Source organism: Saccopteryx bilineata, chromosome 6 (genome assembly GCF_036850765.1).
Source record: "Saccopteryx bilineata isolate mSacBil1 chromosome 6, mSacBil1_pri_phased_curated, whole genome shotgun sequence".
Lineage (NCBI taxonomy): Eukaryota > Metazoa > Chordata > Mammalia > Chiroptera > Emballonuridae > Saccopteryx > Saccopteryx bilineata.
The window spans coordinates 128,118,402-128,137,570 of NC_089495.1; the positions used below are offsets into that span (position 1 = coordinate 128,118,402).

General features: G+C 54.8%; 3 protein-coding genes across 5 annotated transcripts; 1 reads left to right on the forward strand and 2 right to left on the reverse strand.

Moving 5' to 3' along the window:
* Positions 1-948: 948 nt before the first annotated feature.
* Positions 949-6,073, forward strand: NPB (neuropeptide B). Its single transcript, XM_066234958.1, is given in 1 exon segment — positions 949-6,073. A coding segment is annotated over 1 exon segment (438 nt). The 5' UTR covers positions 949-3,205; the 3' UTR covers positions 3,644-6,073.
* PCYT2 (phosphate cytidylyltransferase 2, ethanolamine) lies at positions 5,654-12,227 on the reverse strand. 2 transcript variants are annotated; one of them, XM_066234955.1, is made up of 13 exons: positions 12,069-12,227; positions 9,826-9,914; positions 9,430-9,591; positions 9,136-9,202; positions 8,776-8,860; positions 8,544-8,588; positions 7,767-7,905; positions 7,491-7,573; positions 7,217-7,294; positions 6,929-6,994; positions 6,719-6,784; positions 6,460-6,548; positions 5,654-6,376 (listed from the first exon to the last, which is right to left on the reverse strand). In XM_066234955.1, exons 1-13 carry the CDS (start codon positions 12,155-12,157, stop codon positions 6,265-6,267), a joined length of 1,170 nt encoding a protein of 389 aa, XP_066091052.1. In that variant the 5' UTR covers positions 12,158-12,227; the 3' UTR covers positions 5,654-6,264. The 2 variants fall into 2 exon arrangements, with proteins under 2 accessions (XP_066091052.1, XP_066091053.1); XM_066234956.1 differs by lacking the exon at positions 9,430-9,591.
* A 330-nt stretch (positions 12,228-12,557) lies between these two features.
* Positions 12,558-19,169, reverse strand: SIRT7 (sirtuin 7). Of its 2 annotated transcripts, none has more exons than XM_066235952.1 (10): positions 19,020-19,169; positions 18,803-18,940; positions 18,615-18,719; positions 16,143-16,213; positions 15,990-16,062; positions 15,112-15,210; positions 14,803-15,039; positions 14,598-14,678; positions 14,331-14,437; positions 12,558-13,256 (listed from the first exon to the last, which is right to left on the reverse strand). In XM_066235952.1, the coding sequence occupies exons 1-10, from the start codon at positions 19,167-19,169 to the stop codon at positions 13,058-13,060; spliced, it is 1,260 nt and encodes a 419-aa protein (XP_066092049.1). In that variant the 3' UTR covers positions 12,558-13,057. The 2 variants fall into 2 exon arrangements, with proteins under 2 accessions (XP_066092049.1, XP_066092050.1); XM_066235953.1 differs by lacking the exon at positions 12,558-13,256 and adding an exon at positions 13,811-13,898 and having other exon boundaries at positions 19,020-19,153.

The window sequence follows — 19,169 nt, forward strand, 5'->3', positions numbered from 1 at the left end:
GGGTTTCAAACTGGCGACCTCAGCATTTCCAGGTCGACGCTTTATCCACTGCGCCACCATAGGTAAGGCAAGTTATCTTTTTATATATATAAATATCTTAGTAAGTTTAGTAAATTCGACAGGTCCTGGCACAAATGTGTTAAGTTTTTCCATTCTTGTGTTTATGAGAAACATGAATCTGATGTGTCCTAGCGATTTCCTCAATGTTTGGGCATATATTTGAAAGGCAAACTCTCATTTCCTCGTCAACACATTGAAGAATTCCTCTCTTTTTACTCTTAATTGTGTTGAGAGTAGAAAATCCTAATTCATATAAATAGGATGTTGAAAATTGTAGTAAAATGTTCAAAGCTTCTTTAGATATTGCCACATATTCTATTGTAGAAATCCAAAAGGCTTCAAGAGATAATTCCTTATGTTTAATCATCAATCCAAAACCTCCACCATATACAATGTGTCCGTAAAGTCATGGTGCACTTTTGACTGGTCACAGGAAAGCAACAAAAGACGATAGAAATGTGAAGTCTGCACCAAATAAAAGGAAAACCCAGTTTCTGTAGGATGATGTGGCAGCATGTGCGCATGCGCAGATGATGATGTAACACTGTGTATACAGCGGAGCAGCCCACGACCATGCCAGTCGAGATGTGGGCGGTACAGAGGAAAGTTTAGTGTGTTCTGTGGCTTGCTAAATTCAAATCCATGACCAAAGTGCAACATGAATATCGGTGCGTTTATAACGAAGCGCCACCACATAGGAATAACATTACTCGGTAGGATAAGCGGTTGAAGGAAACCGGCAGTTTAGTGGAGAAACCCCATTCTGGTAGGCCATCAGTCAGTGATGAGTCTGTAGAGGCTATACGGGATAGCTACCTAAGGAGCCCTAAAAAATCTGTGCATGAGCCCACATTGAACTGCACTGAATAGGTATGAAACTGGGAGATTTTTCCTTTTATTTGGTGCAGATTTCACATTTCTATCATCTTTTGTTGCTTTCCTGTGATTGGTCAAAAGTGCACCATGACTTTACGGACAGACTATATCATCTTAGCTTTACACCTAACAAAAGATAGAAGAAACTTGCCTCCAGTCTTTCCCAGAAAATAGAGGGTAGTGTAAACAATCCAGCACCACAGCTTAACAGCCTTTTGCAACCTAAACAGGCAAGTGAGGTTGGGGGTTGGGTAGACTGTCAGCATACAGCCAATTCCCCACACCTCTCCCCCAAAAATCTAAACTCCAAAAACCCTGTTGGTTTTTTGGTCCCCAACAAGCACATATTTCTCTGGAATACCATAGGGCGCACCTGGAAATCTAGGGTGCACCAGTGCACCTTGGCGCACACTTTGAGAACTGCTGGCCTAGTGGGTGGTAGTTGCTGAATCTACCTGTCCTTAGATCCTGGGGAGAGAAGACAGGGCAGTTCACTCAGAGGGGCAGGCCTATTGGTCCTACTTCCTGCCTGAATATTGTGCCCAGAGGAAAGGAATCCCTGGGGACCATCGCCCTTACTGAACCCTTACGTCAAGTGCCCCTTGGCCAGAAACCCAGCTGCAGGGCCTCCTGAGTGGTTGCTGTCCTGGAGGACACATCCAAAGGAAGACGTTTGGGGAGTGTGAGTAGGAAGAAAGGAGCCTGAGTGAATCTAATGACCAATGTCACCTGCCATGTGAGGGCTGGTGGCCCTGCCTGGTACCTTCTCAGGCCCTGGGATTCTCATCACCCTGCAGACCTTACATCTGGCCCTGGGTTCTGGGCAGCTACTCTGTTGTCGAAGCCTCTCTTGTCTACAATGGGTCTGGTTCTAGGGAGTCACAAGGGCTTCAGGAGAGGGAGGTGGGCCACTACAGAGGACCCCATTGGAGGAGAGTGCCTGCAGCTTCCCAGGGTTTTCTGACTTTATCCTGGTCTGCCCCACTGGACTTGTGCCTTGTTTTGGGAATTCTTTCCTGTGACAGGAAGTGCCCATGGGGACCCAGCTTCTCAGGCTTTTATCCTGTCCATTGGAATAGCTGCTCTTAGCCCCAGAGGGGTTCCCAGCTTGCCCCAGGTCACACAGTGGCCTCCTGAGGACCACCCATACTTCCTGCCACTTGGACTCCTCAGCACTTTCCTGGGTTCCAGCCTGGTTCTCTCAGGGCCTACTTAGTCCACCTCTATCTGGGCGCACAGTTGCCTAGCAGGCCCTGCACACACCCAGAGTCATCTTTCTCTTCCCAGGAAGTTCTGGACCCCCAGCCTCAGCCTGCTCTCCCTCCCCAGACTCCTCCTCCATAGGCGCAGGGCCACACCACTGCCTTTGTAGATGTCCCCTGGCCTTTCCTTATCTCCCCCTGAGTGCTCTGTGTCATTCCCCCAGTGAGCCATCCTGCCACCGTCTCAATTTTCCAGCTTTGCCTCAATCAGTGCCTAGTTCCAATTCATCTCTTGGATGCTGGAACATAGAAGGTGCGCAATAAATGAACCTCCACTGGGCAGTGATGTCTCCTGTCCTCTGGCCAGCCCCAGAATGTTTGGACCAATGTTTGGGAGATAAATGGAGAGAAAGCCTCAAGCTCCTGAGGCCATCCATCCCCAGGGTCTCTGGATCTGTCTGGCTACCCCTGGTCCAGTTTCCAGAGCCCCGGCCTGGCATTGCTGCCTGCCTGTTCTTCCTAGAGGACACTGCCAGTAGCAGCCCTGTTGGTAGAGCCTTACCCCTTGGGTGTGAAACAGACCATGGCCCCAGCCCACCCAGACTGACTCTTCTCAAGAAACTCTGGCCCTGGGGACAGTTCCCCTTTAGGACGGGAAAAATGGTCTCGCAAGGGCAAGTGCGGTCAGTGGCTCTCCCACATTATGAGCACTGGGGGTGACTCAGGGCTGGGATGCCCTCAGATTGGTTAGGGGTTAAATGCAGCCCCATTTGCTCCTGCTCTCAGACACCTTGGACCAGACCATGGGCACCCCATCCCAGCAGCAGGCAGGTAGGCAGGGCTGGAAACAAACTGGACTGTGGAGGAGGTGGAGAGAATGGGAGAGTCAGGCCCCCACCAAGTGCTGGACGGATGTTGCAGTGCCTCCAGCAAGGGTCTGCACCCTCTTGAGCAAGCCAACAGGTCCTCTGTACCGCCCCACAAGCCTGTCCCCCCAGGTCCTCCTCAGATATAAGGCGCCTGGCTGCCGCAGCTCCAAGCCCTGACGCCCTTGACATGCTGTCTCCATGGCCTGGCTCGCGTCACTGGTGGCCATCGTCCTGGGGTTGTGTCGGCTGCTGGCGCTTCGCGGCCTCGCGTAGTACAAGCAGGCAGCGTGGCCCAGCTCCTACTTGGTGGGCCGATATGCGGGGCTGCTGTTCAGCTTCCGCGAGTCTCCTTACGCGCAGCGTTCCAAAGCCCCCGTGGGCGCGGGAACCTCGCGCAGGCCTGGCGCCTTTGCAGAGCTGCGCCCCCAGCCTGCCGAGCCCTGTGAACGCGGGCGGCGGGTCCGCTGGAGGGTGGGGAGCGCCCCCTCAGCCTACTTTTGCCCGCAGACCATTTGTGTCAAGGACGGCACCCCAAACCTGCAGATCTATGAGCGACTCCTTGACGACCGCGCCACCTTCCAGGGCAAGGCAGTTATTTTCCTGTCGCTGCATGCCGCAGACTGTCGCAGCGCTTGAACCCCCGACCCGACACTGGGTGTAGCTTGACTCCCGCAGGTGTCCCCGCCATAGGCAGTCCAGCTAGCACATACCCAGACCCCTAAGGAGATGGCACCCAGTACCACCCATCCCGCAATAAACGCTAAGTGAATTAATGATAAGCTCAGAGGCCTAAGTATGTGTGCATGGGGGGCGCTGCTGGAGGGAGCAGGGCCGGGTTGTAGTCCATAAACCTGGACTCCGCCCCAGCCTACACTACCTGCTTCCAGGTCCCTCAGGCTACCAGCTCTCCTGAAACACCCTGCACAGGAGCAGCCCCAACCCCACTGTTCCAAGAAAATGGTGCTGTGAACTCTGAGCCCCCAGCCTTACTGCATTTTAGAGCCCCCACTGCTCACCATGTCTGACCTCTCCAGTCCCAGCAAGAGTCGCCTTCCCCCTTCACTCAGCCAGCTCCAATGCCCCCTACTGAAGATACAACTACCCAACACAGATTGTCCTCCTGCCTGGAATCCTGGTTTGAGCCCAAAGCTCACTCTTCTCTTGGAACCCCCCGATTCCTTAGCATTGTGCCTAGGACAATGAAGCTGGCATGGTGCCAATGAATAGGCTCGGTCTGGCAAAACAAAGCAGAGAGCAGTCAGACTTGTGGCTCCAGGAGGAATAGGCTGCTCAGAAGAACCTGCCAACCAACCAACCAAGTGCACCCAGCTCCAGGTAGCTGCCTCTACCCCGAGGAGGGAGGAGCTGTGTGCTGGCTGGCAGCTCACTCACTGTCTTACTGGAGAAATCTAGCAGGTGGATTCCTGCCCCCCCCCCCTCCTCATTGAAGCTGACTTTTAAGTTTCCTTAGGATCATTAGCTGGGGCCCATGTGAGCATCTGAGCCCTGGTCTCAGAGGTCCAGGGCCTGCTTCGGGGATATCCCCCACCCTATGAAGGGCCTGGCTAGCTGGGCTTCAGGGCCCTCTGCTCAGGGAGACTGGTTGGATCTCAGTTCCATCGTATCTAGGTAGATGTGTCTCCAGGGGTGCTGACCTGGACCCCCCAGGCCATGTCCTGGTTGTTGCTTTGGGATTGTCCTCACCTTCGGATGCCACCCTATGGTGGGCTCCAGGCAGGTCTGTGGCTGACTCAAGCATCCAGAAGCCCACTGACCACTCTCCAGTCTGCCCCATCTGAGTCTACCCAGGCCTATCTAGTTCCTCTGCTCAGTGGGTCCCTATAGCCTAGGTATCTTGAGAGTGGTGAGATCTGGCACCATAGGATTCCTCAAGTTGGGGGAGCCCAGATGGGGTAGAGGTGCAGAGAGGGCCCTGTGCCTCTCACAGTTTAGTTTTCCCCACCTTGGGGAAGGAGACAAGGGATTGGAGGCTGCCCAGTGTGTGTGTGTGTGTGTGCGCGCGCGCACCGCACTCGCGCCTTCATGGTCACCTTGCTTGTTTCTGCCAGGAGTTCTGAGTTAGACTGCAATAAAATCGAAAGAAAGGAAAGGCCCACTTTCTACTAGAGGGAAGCCATGCTGGCTTTTGGCTCCCATGGTGCCAGATTACAGGATGTCCCCTTCCTCCCCAGCAGTTGAAGAGCAGAAAGCATTCTGAAGGGAAGGAGGAAGGGGCTGAGAAAACACCATTACATTCCTCACTGCTGGATGGAGAAGCAACCAAATTATCCTCCTTCTGCCCCAGAGGTGATCAGGTCAGCAACCTGTAGCCACAGGGCTGCTCCAAGTGGGTCCAACTTGTGTGCCAGAGACCCTGAGATTCTGTGGACAACCCCCACTGCAAGCCTTCCTGCATGGGTGGCCTTCTGTGGAGCTACAGAAACAGCCTCTCATCTTCCTGGTGACAGACCCCAGGCCTGGGGGACCCCACTAGGCTCTTGCTCCCCTCCTGATTGTTATAACCTGACATGAAGCAGGCAGCCCCAAGGTCTGGGGCCGCAATCTGAGGGCTTCCTCACTGCCAGGCCACTTGCCACTCCCCTCCCTGCTGGATGGGTGGTGGGAAGCAGGGTTGCCAGCCTGACATAGAGCGCCTCCCACCAGGTTTATTTCGTTACACACTAGCCAGTTATGCACAAGATTGAGATCTGTGGGGAGAGCAGGAGGCTGGCCTGAGAGCAGGACACAGGGGCAGAAGGGTGCCCATGCAGGAGGTAGCCTGGTCTGCACCCTCAGGAGGAAAGGCGGTGGCCTCTCCGATCACTGTTTCCCTGAAGTGGACTCTTACTGAGCTGGGCAGGCAGGAAGTGTGTAGCTCAGGTCTTCAGGAGCTGACCAGGGGTGGGATTACACAGGGCACAGTGTAGTCAGATAGATGAAAGCTGGGCCTCCCCAGGCACACGGGGTGGCACCCCTCTTGTTGAAGTTACCCTCTGCTCATCCTGCGTGCTGGGAAGTTCTACTGTGCTGGGCTACTTCTGTGTAGCTTAGTGGGAAGAATGCAAGGGCCTGCTGCAAAATAGGTGCCTTGCAAGGTGATGGGAGGCAGTGACCTCCTCACCAGCCCTTCCAGGGACAAGACAGTTGGGGAGGAGGGTTCTACAGCTTTGTTGAAACCATGTGAGTCAGACTCTGAGGCACAGGAAGCAAGGCAGGGAGGGCCAACCTCCAGGGCTGTTGTTGACAGTCCTCCTCTTTCAGAAGGCACCATCGCTCTCCCTCTCAGGCTGCGCCTCTTGCCACCTCATGGCCTCCAGGAAGGCCAGCTCCTTGGCTTCTTTTTTCTGGTTCCGGGCCTCATACTCCAGCCTGGGGGAATTTGGGGGTGAGCTCTGTGCACTACTCGGGCCCGCTGGGCTCTGGGTGCTTCAACAGCCTAGCAGAGGCCTCACCTGTTCTTGATAATGCGCTGGACAATGAGGTCCGTGGTGAGGTCGCTCCCGCTGTCAATCTGATGGAAGATGCCCCTTCTCTTGGGCTCCTGGAGGCCAGGGAGAAAGGGGGAGATCAAAGCCCCCCTCTGGACCCCAAGGAGACTTCCCAGATGACCTGGTGTGGTGGGATGTTACTCCTGCTCGTTAACATCCTGCCTTCTCAGACTGTGAGGCCCTCAGACAGACACAGGGGCTTGATTGAGCTCGCATGCCCCACCTGGTATGGATCAGAGCCGTCCTTGTCAGGCATGATTTCTGTCTTTCCATGACACACCAGGTCCACCTGCAGAGAAGCATGGTTCAGGGAGCCCTCCTATCACCACTCCATGTGGTCTCCTGCCCCCAGGAAGGTAGCATAACCTCTGTCCACTGCCTAGTTCCTGCCTCAGCCCAGCCTTGTCCAGGACCCAGACCACTGGAGCCTTACCTTGAAGTGGTCGAGAAGCTCTGCTGTGACTGCGTAAGGGGCCCCAATCACCACTTCTGACACATACTGTGGGAACAGTAAGCACAGCTAGTTAGCCAGGATCCTACCTAACTAGAGGGTGGTGGGAGATGAACCTAAATGCCAGTTGAGAGGCTGCCAGTGGGGACACAGGGACTCGAGGAGGGAGCATGACAGGGCTGGTAGTCCAGGGTCTCTGATGGACCTCCTCCCCATTCTGCCTGGCACACCCTACTGACCCTGTGCTCAACAGGCAGGCCCCACGCTCACCCGGCAGGCCAGCACACTCAGGGTCCGTTCATGCAGGTTCATGATGGGGTAGTTCTTCCCCTTGTAGTGGTTGACCTCCTAAGGCCAGATTGGGGGTGGGTCAGCAGGTACACTGTCAGGTGCCCTGCCAGTGTGGGGAAGGCCTGGAGAACAACTCTGTCCCAGAAACAGGCTCCAGATCTTTTTGCCTCCAGCAGCATCCAGGACCACTCTCCCCATGGGCCACCAGTGCCTGCCTAGAGGGCCCCCACGACCCACTGTCCGGGGCTGAGACCTGGTCAAAGTGCAAGCCAGCAATGACGTAGGGCCTCTCTGCCAGGCCATGAACCTTCTCCAGGAAGTCCACGTGCCCGATGTCTAAGTCCAGGTTCAGGAGCAAACAACAGGGCAGAAACAGCTTCCCTCCCATCAGCCCTCGGCACTCCCTGCCAACCATGGCGCCCCCCAGCCACCTCACCCCAGGGCCTCAAGAAGTCAGTGAGGACTCTCTAGGGCAGGTATAGATATACAGAGTAAAGGGCTGGGGCAAGCCCCCATTCACAGAGGATACGAAACAGGTCAAAGGCACCGGCCACGTAGATGACTGTCTCCCCTGGCTGGGGCTCCTTCCCAGAAGCAAACTGGATGATTTTCTGGGACGTCTGCAGGAACTGGGACACCCCCGTCCAGGGGTTCCGCCCCCCTGGGCACTGTAAGCCAAGAGGGATCTGGTCAGTGACAGAGGCCTTGCAGGCCTTCTTTACCGCTCCCTTTTCTGAGCTGGGTCTGCCTGCACACGCCTGCCTGTCTGCTCTGGGAGGCATAGATGTGGGTTGGAGGAAGCAGATGTGGGGGCTACAGACCAGAACTGTAAGCCCCAGCGGCAGTTTGCCAGCTGGTTCACTGGCTCAGGTGCTGTTTCCCAGCAGGTGTCTCAGGCAGGGACACTGAGGGTGAAGACTGACCCCAGTGCCTCTTCCAAACTATGGTCAGGCTGCATGATCCCCCCCCCACCCCTCCACCCCCCGCCGCAGCTGATGGAACTGTGGCTCCACCCTGTGGCCACAGAAGGCACTGCACCTGCCACCACTAGATCCAGGAAGGCCACTGGACACAACAGTGGGGACCCCGCACCCTGAGGCCACTGTGGCCTTCTGAGAAAAGCATCTCCCTGGTAGTTGTCAAGTGAGGGGTCTAGAAAGGGAGAAAGATCCAGGCCGCCTGGTTAGAGGCTACCTGTCTGTGGGCAGTCCTTGCTCCTCCTATAGGCAGTGATGGTCAGTCAGTACCTGGTCAGTACCCGGAGGCAAGAAGCAGAATGGAGGGTGAGGATCTGGGAAACACTCACCTTGCCAAAGCTGTCTGCATACTCCCGGTACTCTGAGGACATCTCCTGCATGGAAGGGTGGGAGTTGGGGGACTTGCCCTCTAGATGTGGCTAAATCCAGAACACTGAAGCCCGTGGTCCTGAAGTCCCCCGAGGGACAAGGGCAGGGCAAGGTAGATGCGCCTCCTTCCGTCCCAGCAATGTCCTCAGCTAGGGGACCTCAGAGAGTCTGCCCCCATCCCAAAAGACTCACTTGGCTGCTGTGATGGGCCTTGGTCACCAGCAGCATGCGGCCAACGAGATCTGTGGTAGACACGCCCTGGGTACGCTTGCACTCTCTGGGGACAGAGGTGGCAACAGAAGTAGGGTCGAAGCTCTCATGTCAGCCCACCTAAGGGTAACCCAGCCTGTGGCCATGCTGTGCACAGAGCAGCATTTCCTCAATGCTCTGAGCTATGGCAGAAAACTGGGACATTCTGCTATGCAGCATCCTCCCAGTCCCAGTCACGGCCATCAGAAACATAGGCCACGGCCTGGACGTACCCCCTGCAGGAAGAGAAGTGAGGGGAACACGGAGTCCCACTCCTCGAAAGGGGGTCATGATGGGTCTCACCTGTACCTCCCAGACTGCTTTACTTCCTCATAGGTGTCCTGACCATCAACAGTTAGTGTGATGTCATCTAAGAGGTAACACACACAGGAACAAGGATTGTTAACCTTAAGCCACCAACACCTCTAGGGCTCACAATCCCCCATTCCAGGCCTGCCCTTGGGCCTGGGCTTGTTTCTGGGGAAGGACCCAGAGTGCTCTCAGATCCCCAAAGGGCTCAGAACTCCCCAAAGCATGAGAAGACCCTGCACTTCCCAAGACCCCTGTGGTCTGAGCCTGCCCTGAGTGCCCACTCACTGCCGTGTACACAGAAGTCGCAGTTGTACTTGTCCAGCGTCTCCAGTGTGGTGACATAGGGAGCCGCTGGCACCACCTCGTCCACCCATTTGATGGCCTGCACCATCTTGTACCTCTCCTCCTGTGTGAACACTGGGGGTCCCTTGTGCTTGGAAATCTCCTCTAAGGCCAGAGAAGAGAGAAGGGTAGGACTCATGGAGGGGTGGGCCGCAGGAATGCCCTCCCACACCTAAGCAGCCAGCACCCTGTCCTTGAGGCAGCACAGCTGCTCAGAACAGTTTGCTGGATGGTCTCACCCAACCAGAGTCCCAGGTAATACTGGGGATTCCCCCTGACAACTGGGCAGCCCCCAGTTAGGCATGGGAGTGTGGGGTGGGCACAGCAGTCCTAGCTTACCGTCGGTATGTACACCCACAATGAGGTAGTCACCCATGGCCCGTGCCTGGCGCAGCTGGTTCGAGTGGCCATAATGTACCATGTCATAGCTGTGGGGAGGGCACGGCAGTCAGAACTTGGGCTGAAAACGGCAGGTACTGTATATGGCCCATAGGTGGCAATGGTATGCAGCTCCTCTGCAGCTTCCTTAGGAAACCTCTGAGAAGCCGCCACTGGAAGCTGCTCCCCAGGGTTTGGCTGGGCTTTCAGAGGTGAGGCGGGTGCTCAGTTCTGCACAGCACTGGTTCCTGGGCCAAAGGCCAGATTCAGCAAGCGTCTGGCTGTGCCCAGGGATAAGGACTGCAGGTCCTGAGAGCTAGAGAATACACAGAACAGTCCCTGCTCCCCAATCCTGGGACTGCGTGACCTCACGCCCCCCTCCCAAAGGCAAAGCACCATTTGGCTGATCCCTTTAAGCTATAAAATTCAGGGAGGGGTGGGCTTAATTTTTTACTACCCTGAGACAGGTGGATAGTCTCTGGGGCCAAAATGAAACCAAGTCCCACCAATGAACAAGGGCAATCGCTGGCTTGGAGATCCTGCTTGCTACCACATAGCCTCCAGAAAGAGACTCTGGGGTCAACAACCACCTCCCCGTCACCTGGTTCTAGAGTCGTGTGTGTGTGTGTGTGTGTGTGTGAGAGAGAGAGAGACAGAGACAGAAACAGAGAGAGGGACAGATAAGGACAGACAGACAGGAAGGGAGAGAAATGAGATGAGAAGCATCAATTCTTTGTTGCAGCACTTTAGTTGTTAATTGATTGCTTTCTCATATGTGCCTTGATCAGGGGGCTGAGTGACCCCTTGCTCAAGCCAGTGGCCTTGGTCTCAAGCTGGTGAGCTTTGCTCAAACCAGATGAGCCTGCGCTCAAGCTGCCAACCTTGGGGTTTTGAACCTGGGTCCTCCACATCCTAGTTCGACCCTCAAATCCGATCCTAGTTAAGTGTGAACTCTCAACTGAAGGCATTATATGACAGTAGCCATTGTATGCCTGGTTCCCACTGGCCTCCTGTGTGTGCTGGGGAGACCCCTCCACTGCTCTGCATGTCCGGATCTGCATCCTTAAGCTAGTTCTACTTCTTACGACTTCACATTGCCTTCTGAATAGGTGAAGCTGTCCTTGCTTCTCCAGGTAGCTTAGAACCATTCTTCTCAATACCACTTGTTACCCCCATCTCACCACACAGGGCTCCAGCAGACAAGCCTGTAGAGTCACAAAGCTTTGGCCCTAGGGTAAGATAACAGGGAAATCCAAATCTAGGGGTACCACTGGAAGGACTGGGCCAGGAGGTGCACCGAATGCAAAATGGCACTGGGTACAGGTGTATCCCAGTCACTACAGCCTTGGGGCTGTGGCTGGCTGGGGTAAAGACCTGGCCTAGCCAGGGTCAAGGTCCGAGTCCACAGACAAGAAGCCAGGTTCTCTCTTCCCAAAATGATTCAGATGCAAGTGCAGAAGCACACAAACAAGGGTGTGTTTTCTCCTCTGCTTCCATCAGGTAAAGATCTGAGGAAGCATTGCAGGTGGCAGGTTATCACCTGACAGCCCCAAACATATTTGAACAATTCCGCTGTCTAGCTCGCCAGAAGAGAGCAGATGGGCACCGGAGGCTTCACTGGGGGTCCTGGAGGAGTCACGCAATTCCTGCGCTGATGCTGCCCAGACACCCAGGAGAATCTCTCTGGTCTTGTGCTGGGCAAGCAGGGGAGCCTGGCACAGAGAACAGAGACCCTGGGGAAGACCTCTGGGTGCCTGGTTCCTTCAGATAACACTTAAACAATTAGACTGGTCAGATTAGATGCGCACGACCTTCGCTACCACGGTCCACCAGCTGATCGGGCTGGACTGGCTCGGTCGGCGGCTTACTGGTAAAGGTCGGGGAAGGTGCGCCTTCGGGAAGGCGCTTATCTCAAAACCCTCAGAGTCCCCGCGGCTGGGCCAGGGGCCTAGCCTGCGTCGTGGACCCTCACGCCGCGCAGCCACAGCAGAGGAGGCCCCGGGTCCCAGGCGTCCTCCGGGCCCCAACAGCCGGAGTCCGCCGCCTGCCACCTTTCCCCCACAATCGATGGCCGAGCCCCGGCCCCGAGCGAAGCCCTCCAGGCAAAGGCCGGCTGGCTCACAGACATGTCCCCAGGCGGCAGCGCAGTGGCCACCATGACCCTGATCCGGCCCCCTCCCACCAACGCCCGCTGCCGAGCTCACCAGCCATCGCACCACACCCGCACGATGTGCCTGCCCCCTGGGCCCTGCCGCTCGGTGCTGCCCGCCACCCCGTGCCCGTTTCGGATCATGTTCCTGTAGCCGCCGCGCAGACCGTTCTTCACAACTCCCGAGTGGCCGTCACCGCCTCGCCCTGTCACGCGGGCCTCACCAGCCACGCACGACCAATGGCGAGAGCTGATCCGCCCGCCCTCCCGCCCCAGCGGCCAATGACGTGCACGACTTCTCCTGTCAAAGCTGAACCCCGCCCCTCCGCGTTCGATCAATGGTGCGCGCTGCCAGGCCCGAGACCCGCCCCACTCCTGGGTTTGCAGCCAACAGCGTTTGCGCGTCCCCGCTTTTAGCTAGACCAGGCAAGAGGGCGGGGCAGAACCACGTGGAGCACCTTCTGCCCCATCAGCAAAGAGCCTAGCCGGGAGGTTGTTCCCACCCACCCGCAGCGTTAGAAGGGCAGTCACCCAGTGACATGAAGACAGTGCAGAGATGTTTAATAACAATACAACGGTCTGCTGAGAAGTAAGGCTCAAAACCACGCCTTTGCCACATACCAATAAAGAAAAATGTTTACTATAAAGTTAACATTTTTAGGAAGAAGTATTGATAGAAATAGGGTTGAAGCCCCTGAGACTACTAGCCTGGTGAATGAGGTAAGGCAGCATGTGCTTCCTCTTGGCAGGCCTGGTGTGAAATATCCCGAGTTCTGTTCTCACAGGAAGGTGTGGCTGTCACCTCCTTAGGAAAAGGCTGGATGAGCCAGATGTCAACACTCAGGCCCATGTGAGAAGGGAGAGGCGGCAACCACAGCAGTGCAAGGGAGCTTCTCATCAAGACAAATGACTAAACATGTCATGGTGAAAATATCACCGCCAGAGAATTCTCACTAGACTCTGCAGGGCAGTCCTGGCCTTCTAGGTGACACTAGTTCCAGCCATTGGCCAAGTGCCAGTTGTTGTTCTCAGTCAAGCACCAGGTTATGTCACTCTTCTCCTTTTCATGCGTTTGGTGCAACCCCTGCCAAACCAACCGCCTAGGATGGGGGCTGAGCTAAGTGGTGTATCCTGGTCCTCCCGCAGGGGCTCCTCTGGACTTCTGCACAGTGACTTCCGGCTATGACTGCCTTCTTCACCAGCCCGCAGGGGAGTTGCCAGAGAGAAGATGGGGTCCCGCCACCTACCGAAAAGGGAAAGCTGTGTCAGGCATGCCTAGGAGCCTCTCACAGTCACAACCTGCCCCAGGATGGGAAAGCTGACTGAGGAGGTGACCCTGCTCCCTCCCTGTGTCAAAACCAAGGCTTTGCTTGGAGGAAGCTCCACTGTTCCTGAGTTGCAACAGGGGTAAGCTCCCAGACTACCTTGGCCTCAGCAGAACGTGTCCTCATTGGCGATTTAGTAGCCAGGCACACCCGGGTAGGGCGGCAGTAGTCCCAACAGGGATGAGTCACTAGCAACTCTGGGCCCCACTTCTCACTCAAAAGGCCAAGGGCAGGTGGACCAGACCCTCTCCCCCTTCCCCAACTGTGAGACTTGATAGGACAGAAGGCCAGCTGACTAGGGAGGTGTGGCCTACAGGCTCCCAGGTGAGGTCATGTGTCTGAGATGTAGAACCACCACATATTATAAACTTAAGATACAGATAAGCACTGATAAGGAAAATGAGCTGTTAATGTAAAAAAAAAAGTACAGTACACAATAGGCCCACATTACAGAACACCACAAACATAACATACAAGAATTGCCAGGCCCAGAAGGTGAAGGGATCCTTAATTCTTGAACCCTTTGATTAAAAGAAGTTACTGATTTCCCCTATAAGACCCTGAAAATTCAGAGAAAGAAAGTGTAAACTTTTTACTCAATACATATACCATGTCTAAATTATCACAAATTCTGTATTAAGGAACAGTTTCTTTAAGCTTTCCCATTTGCTAGCTCCCCAAAACAATTGCACCAAGATTCTGTTCGACCAGTATTGCTGAGAGCATGTCCCTTCAGGGACCTCCCCCTCCAAGCCATCTGAGGTAAACGGAATGTCCAGACACACTAGCAGACTCCCTCTGTCCATAGGGAGTCACGTCAGCCAGGGTGCCCTGGCCAGTCCCTGAAGAGGCTACCACACTGCGGTCATGCCTCAGAAACTATTTGCAACATCTCACAACCTTCTCTATGCTTAGCTCATGAGAGAAGACAGACATGGTCCATCCACACAGGGGTGGGAAAGGGGTGGAAGGATGTGCCTGTGCCCCCTTACCGGTTATAGCGGGGGATCTCCAGGCCCAGCTCATCCATGAGGAGCTGCATGACATCATCACACTTCCCATGGAGCTTCAAGGCAGCCCAGTCATCCTTTGGGGTCCACTGGGGACAAGGGAAGGCAAGTGAAGTCGGCACCTCACTCCTTCACAATGCCCTGCAGCCTGGGTCCTGCCATCCAGATGCCCAAGATGCCTACATTCTGTAGGACAGAAATGTTCCAGGCATTCTGTGTCTAGAGATATGGCTTTGAACACCCCATTACCTGCAAGTTCACAATGTACAGCTTGGGCCGCCGGCTGGGGGGCTTGGTCATGCACCAAAGGCGTGGATACTTCTTTAGAACCTGTGGGGACAGACAGACCACACACATACCAGGAAACAAGGTTGTAGGAAGCTGGGGTCCAATGCCAAGCTGGCCAGATGCCAACAGGGTCACTCCCTTTCCATCCATGGTGCTATCTATGTACCTTTAAGCTGGAGCCTAAACACAGGATTGTATCTGCTTTGCTGGCGGACTGGGTAGCTGCCTCCCAGTTCAGAGGCTGCCCTAGGGTCCCCCGCTCTCCAAAGTGCACAATGGTGTCCCGGAGCAGGGCCCCGCACTTGTGGCAGGCCCGGCCTGTCTGGTGTCGGTGCAGGGCAGTGCGCTCTGTCACATCGAACACCCGCACATACTCCCTGTTGGGAGTGCAGGCCGTGCAGACCTGAGGATGGAGAGCACTGTGAGTGGGAGCTGCTGGCCCACCCAGACTCCAAGCCCCAGAGGTACCGCTCACTTCAATGTACATGTTCCCATGGAGCTCTGAGATGGCTGAGCGAGGCAGCCCACTCCGCAGGTGGAGTCCATCACAGTTCTGGGACACTACATGCTGCACCTGGAGAGAAAACAAGGTGGCACTCAGCAGGAGGGCTGTGGGGAAGCAGCACTCAGCGGTAAAACTGTTCTGAGTTCACAAACCAGGACAACTCCAACCTTGCATGAAGCTTTGAAGGCAAAATGAGGGAAGCAGGCTGGGCCCAGCAGGACTCAGGAGGGCCAGCCACCAACAACTGAAGCATTTCGAACAGCCTGGAGGACAAACATTTACATCACCCCCTCTCAGCCAGGCAGGGGCTTGGGGCCCAGATGTTCTCTTGGGTCATTATGTTTCAGGCCCTTGAAGGCTCCCTTAATTGAAGGTATTCAGCAGAGGGTCTCCAGGTTTCCTATAAGTCAGTGGTTCTCAACCTGTGGGTCGTGACCCTGGCGGGGGTCCAACAACCAAAACACAGGGGTCCCTAAAGCCATCAGAAATACATATTTTATTTAAAAATGTATTGTATAATAAATATGTATTTTCCGATGGCTTTAGGCGACCCCTGTGTTTTGGTCGTTCGACCCCCGCCGGGGTCGCGACCCACAGGTTGAGAACCGTTGCTATAAGTCCTCTCTGTATTGATTCAGAGAAGAAGCTGCCCTCTTCTCTTGGAGAGGAAGCACAGAAGGATCAGAAGGAGGTCAAACCAGGAGTCTTAACCACTTGGTGGGTGCTCATCATGGGGTCCATGGCTAATAGAGGCAGGATGCAGTTGCCACTTGGGCACCAAGGTGGTTGCTCCAGGCCCCACACCACGGACATGGCAGGTATACCAACTAGTCACATGGGGCTCTTACCAGCTTCTGTTCATGTAAGCGGGCGATGCTCATGTGGGTGAGGGTTGGCTCGGCCTCACTCAGGTCAGTAGCACTGCCAGGTGGAAGGGAAGCAAACGTCAGGCCCATGCTGCTCTTGCTTAACTTAGGGGAAGGCTGTACTAGGCTGCTTACCTAATATGTCTCCCTTTCTGAAGCAGCGTCCACACTCCATTAGGACCCCGGTAATCTGGGATAGAGGCTGCCTGAGTGTTCAGAAGGAAAATGAGCCCAGTGAAGAGGCACCACTATAGGCACTGGCACTTTTCAAGAACAGGAACAAATGATTCTCTCAGAACACATTTGAGGCTTCAGTGAGCCCTGCTTCCTCTGGGGGCTTCTCCCACACCAAGTATAGCCTGGCTCTGCAGCCATACCTGTCCTCCATACTGAGGGGTGGGGACTGGTCAGGCTCACCTGTGTCCCCAGGGCTTAGCCAATGCAGAAAGTGAATTCCTAGGTAAGACCCCTCCAGTCCCATCCTTTTTAGGTGTTTCCTGCCTTACATCCACAAAGATAGGCTAACCTGGGGTCCCCAAACTTTTTACACAGGGGGCCAGTTCACTGTCCTTCAGACCTTTGGAGGGCCGCCACATACAGTGCTCGTCTCACTGACCACCAATGAAAGAGGTGCCCCTTCTGGAAGTGCGGTGGGGGGCTGGATAAATGGCCTCAGGGGGTCACATGCGGCCCGCAGGCCATAGTTTGGGGACGCCTGGAAACACTATTGAATTTCTCAAGTTCCCAAACCAGTGAAACAAAGTCAGCTAAAAGACAGAGAAGGAGTGGCAGGATCAAGGTGCTTTGTGCTCCTCAGGCTGAATAATCTCTCTGGGGAGCCCTGTCTCCTCCCTGGTGCTTAAGTCCACCCTAATCAGTGGGTCTGACTCGCATAGGAAAGTAGAACCTCAAACAGTAGTGCTCAAAGCAAAAAGAGCTTTAAATAGCCAGTTACAACTTTTTTTTTTTTTTTTTGTATTTTTCTGAGGTTGGAAGCGGTGAGGCAGTCAGACAGACTCCTGCATGCGCCCGATCAAGATCCACCCGGCACACACACCAGGGGGCGATGCTCTCCCCATCTGGGGCATTGCTCTGTTGCAACCAGGGCCATTCTAGCGCCTGAGGCGGAGGCCATGGAGCCATCCTCAGCACCCGGGCAAACTTTGCTCCAATGGAGCCTTGGCTGCAGGAGGGGAAGAGAGAGACAGAGAGGAAGGAGAGGGGGAGAGGTGGAGAAGCAGATGAGTGCTTCTCCTGTGTGCCCTGGCCGGGAATCGAACCCGGGACTCCTGCACGCCAGGCCAATGCTCTACCACTTAGACAACCAGCCAGGGCCTGCCAGTTACAACTTTTTAAGAGGTGATAATGACTGCTTTAAAATAATCTCACAATGGGAATTCACATGTGACCAGACAGATCAGACTGCCTATACTCCAGCTGTTTGTAAATTAGAGCAGTCAACGCACCTGGCACATTCTTTTTCTTTTTTAAAGATATAATATACTTTAAATGTTATTCAGTTTTTTTAAAGGAGAGAGAGAGAGAGAGAGAGAGAGAGAGAGAGAGAAGGGGTGGAGGAGCAGGAAGCATCAACTCCCATATGTGCCTTGACCAGGCAAGCCCAGGGTTTCAAACCAGTGACCTCAGCATTCGGAGGTCAACACTTTATTCACTGTGCCACCACAGGTCAGGCCTGGCACATTCTTTCTACCGGGCCTCCACACGCATCTCTATTTGGGGCGTCTTACTCTCCCCTTCATCTGTAAAACCTTATTCGTCTTTCAAGGCCTGGACTCAGTGCCAAGGCTTGCAAAAAAACAAGTGGGATGGATTCCCAACTCTGAGACCACAGAGGGTGTAACTGGACTTCTATTCTGGTGACCTAACACAGCCAGCTTCACATTATTGTTCTTCGCTTACATGCCTTGTTATTGTCATCTAGGAGCTTCTCCAGGATGAAGAAGTTTATCTCAGCTGGGCCTACACATAGGTCACACTCAACACACACCCATCAATTGGACAACATGCGCTCACACTGTTAAAGCTAGTCACCCATATTTCACAGCCCAGGAGAGCTTCTCAATCAAACTTCTCAAAACCCAACGCATTTCTCTTCCTTATCTAGTGTACTCGAATTTGCACTGCCTTGCTTTCTACTTGCCTTACTCCAACATTATAAAAAACGATTAGGGAATCAGGACACAGTTTTGGGCTTAGCTCTGCCCACATAACCTTGGGACAGTACAATAACCTCCTTAACTTTGAAAGGAGAAGGTGCCTGCAAGTACTAAGCTATTATGTGCGTTTTTATATTCCTTCCTTGTCTCTGAGTATAATAAAGTTCAAGCCTTTAAAGATGTTTCTCTACTTAGTGAGGTTTCAAATGGAGTCATTTCGAGTTTTTCTAAAAAAAGAAAAAGTAGCCACTTTTAAGGTGAATTTTTTGTTAATCAGTAGTTTTACTCAACTTAGAATACTGTATTCGGTCCATAGGTCAAACACCCAAAAGGGGGCGCCTCAGGCTCGCTCCCAGTCCCGGCAGTCCGAATTTCTCGTGGACCCGGGAGCCGACCTAGGGGCGCGACTGTCCCCGCTTCGTCTCCCTACCGTGCTGATCCCCGCGCCTGTATAGACGACCAGGTACTTGGCGTTCCGCACGGCGCCGGCCAGCTCCCTTACTTTCCTCTGCAGCTCCTCCGGGTCGTCGCACACCTGCCAAGACCCCCATGACGGTCGTAAGCCCCACCCGCTCCCTACCCGGAGAGAGGCCCGGCCCAGGCAGCTGCGGGACTCGCCTCCTCCTGTCGCCGCTTCAGGCCCTCGCGCCGCCTGCTCCGACCTTGTAGCTCGGTCACTAGGTCCTCGCTCTCGGCCAAGAGCCGGCCCTCCTCCGCGCTACGCTCGGCCGCCGCCTTCCTCAGGATGCGCGACACCTGCGGGCGCGGGGCAAGCAGTGAGAGCGGCGCGAGCTGGGGACGGTGGGGTGGGGTGGGGCGGGCGGCGGCATCATACCTGGCGGAGGCGCTCCCGTTGCTGCTCCTCCCGCAGCCTCCGAACCCGCTCCGCTTCCTTGCGCTCCGAGCGGCTCAAACCACCGGCTGCCATCACTCCCGGGAAGCGCACTTCCGCTTCCGCCTTCTGGCAGGCCGCGCACTGACGCAT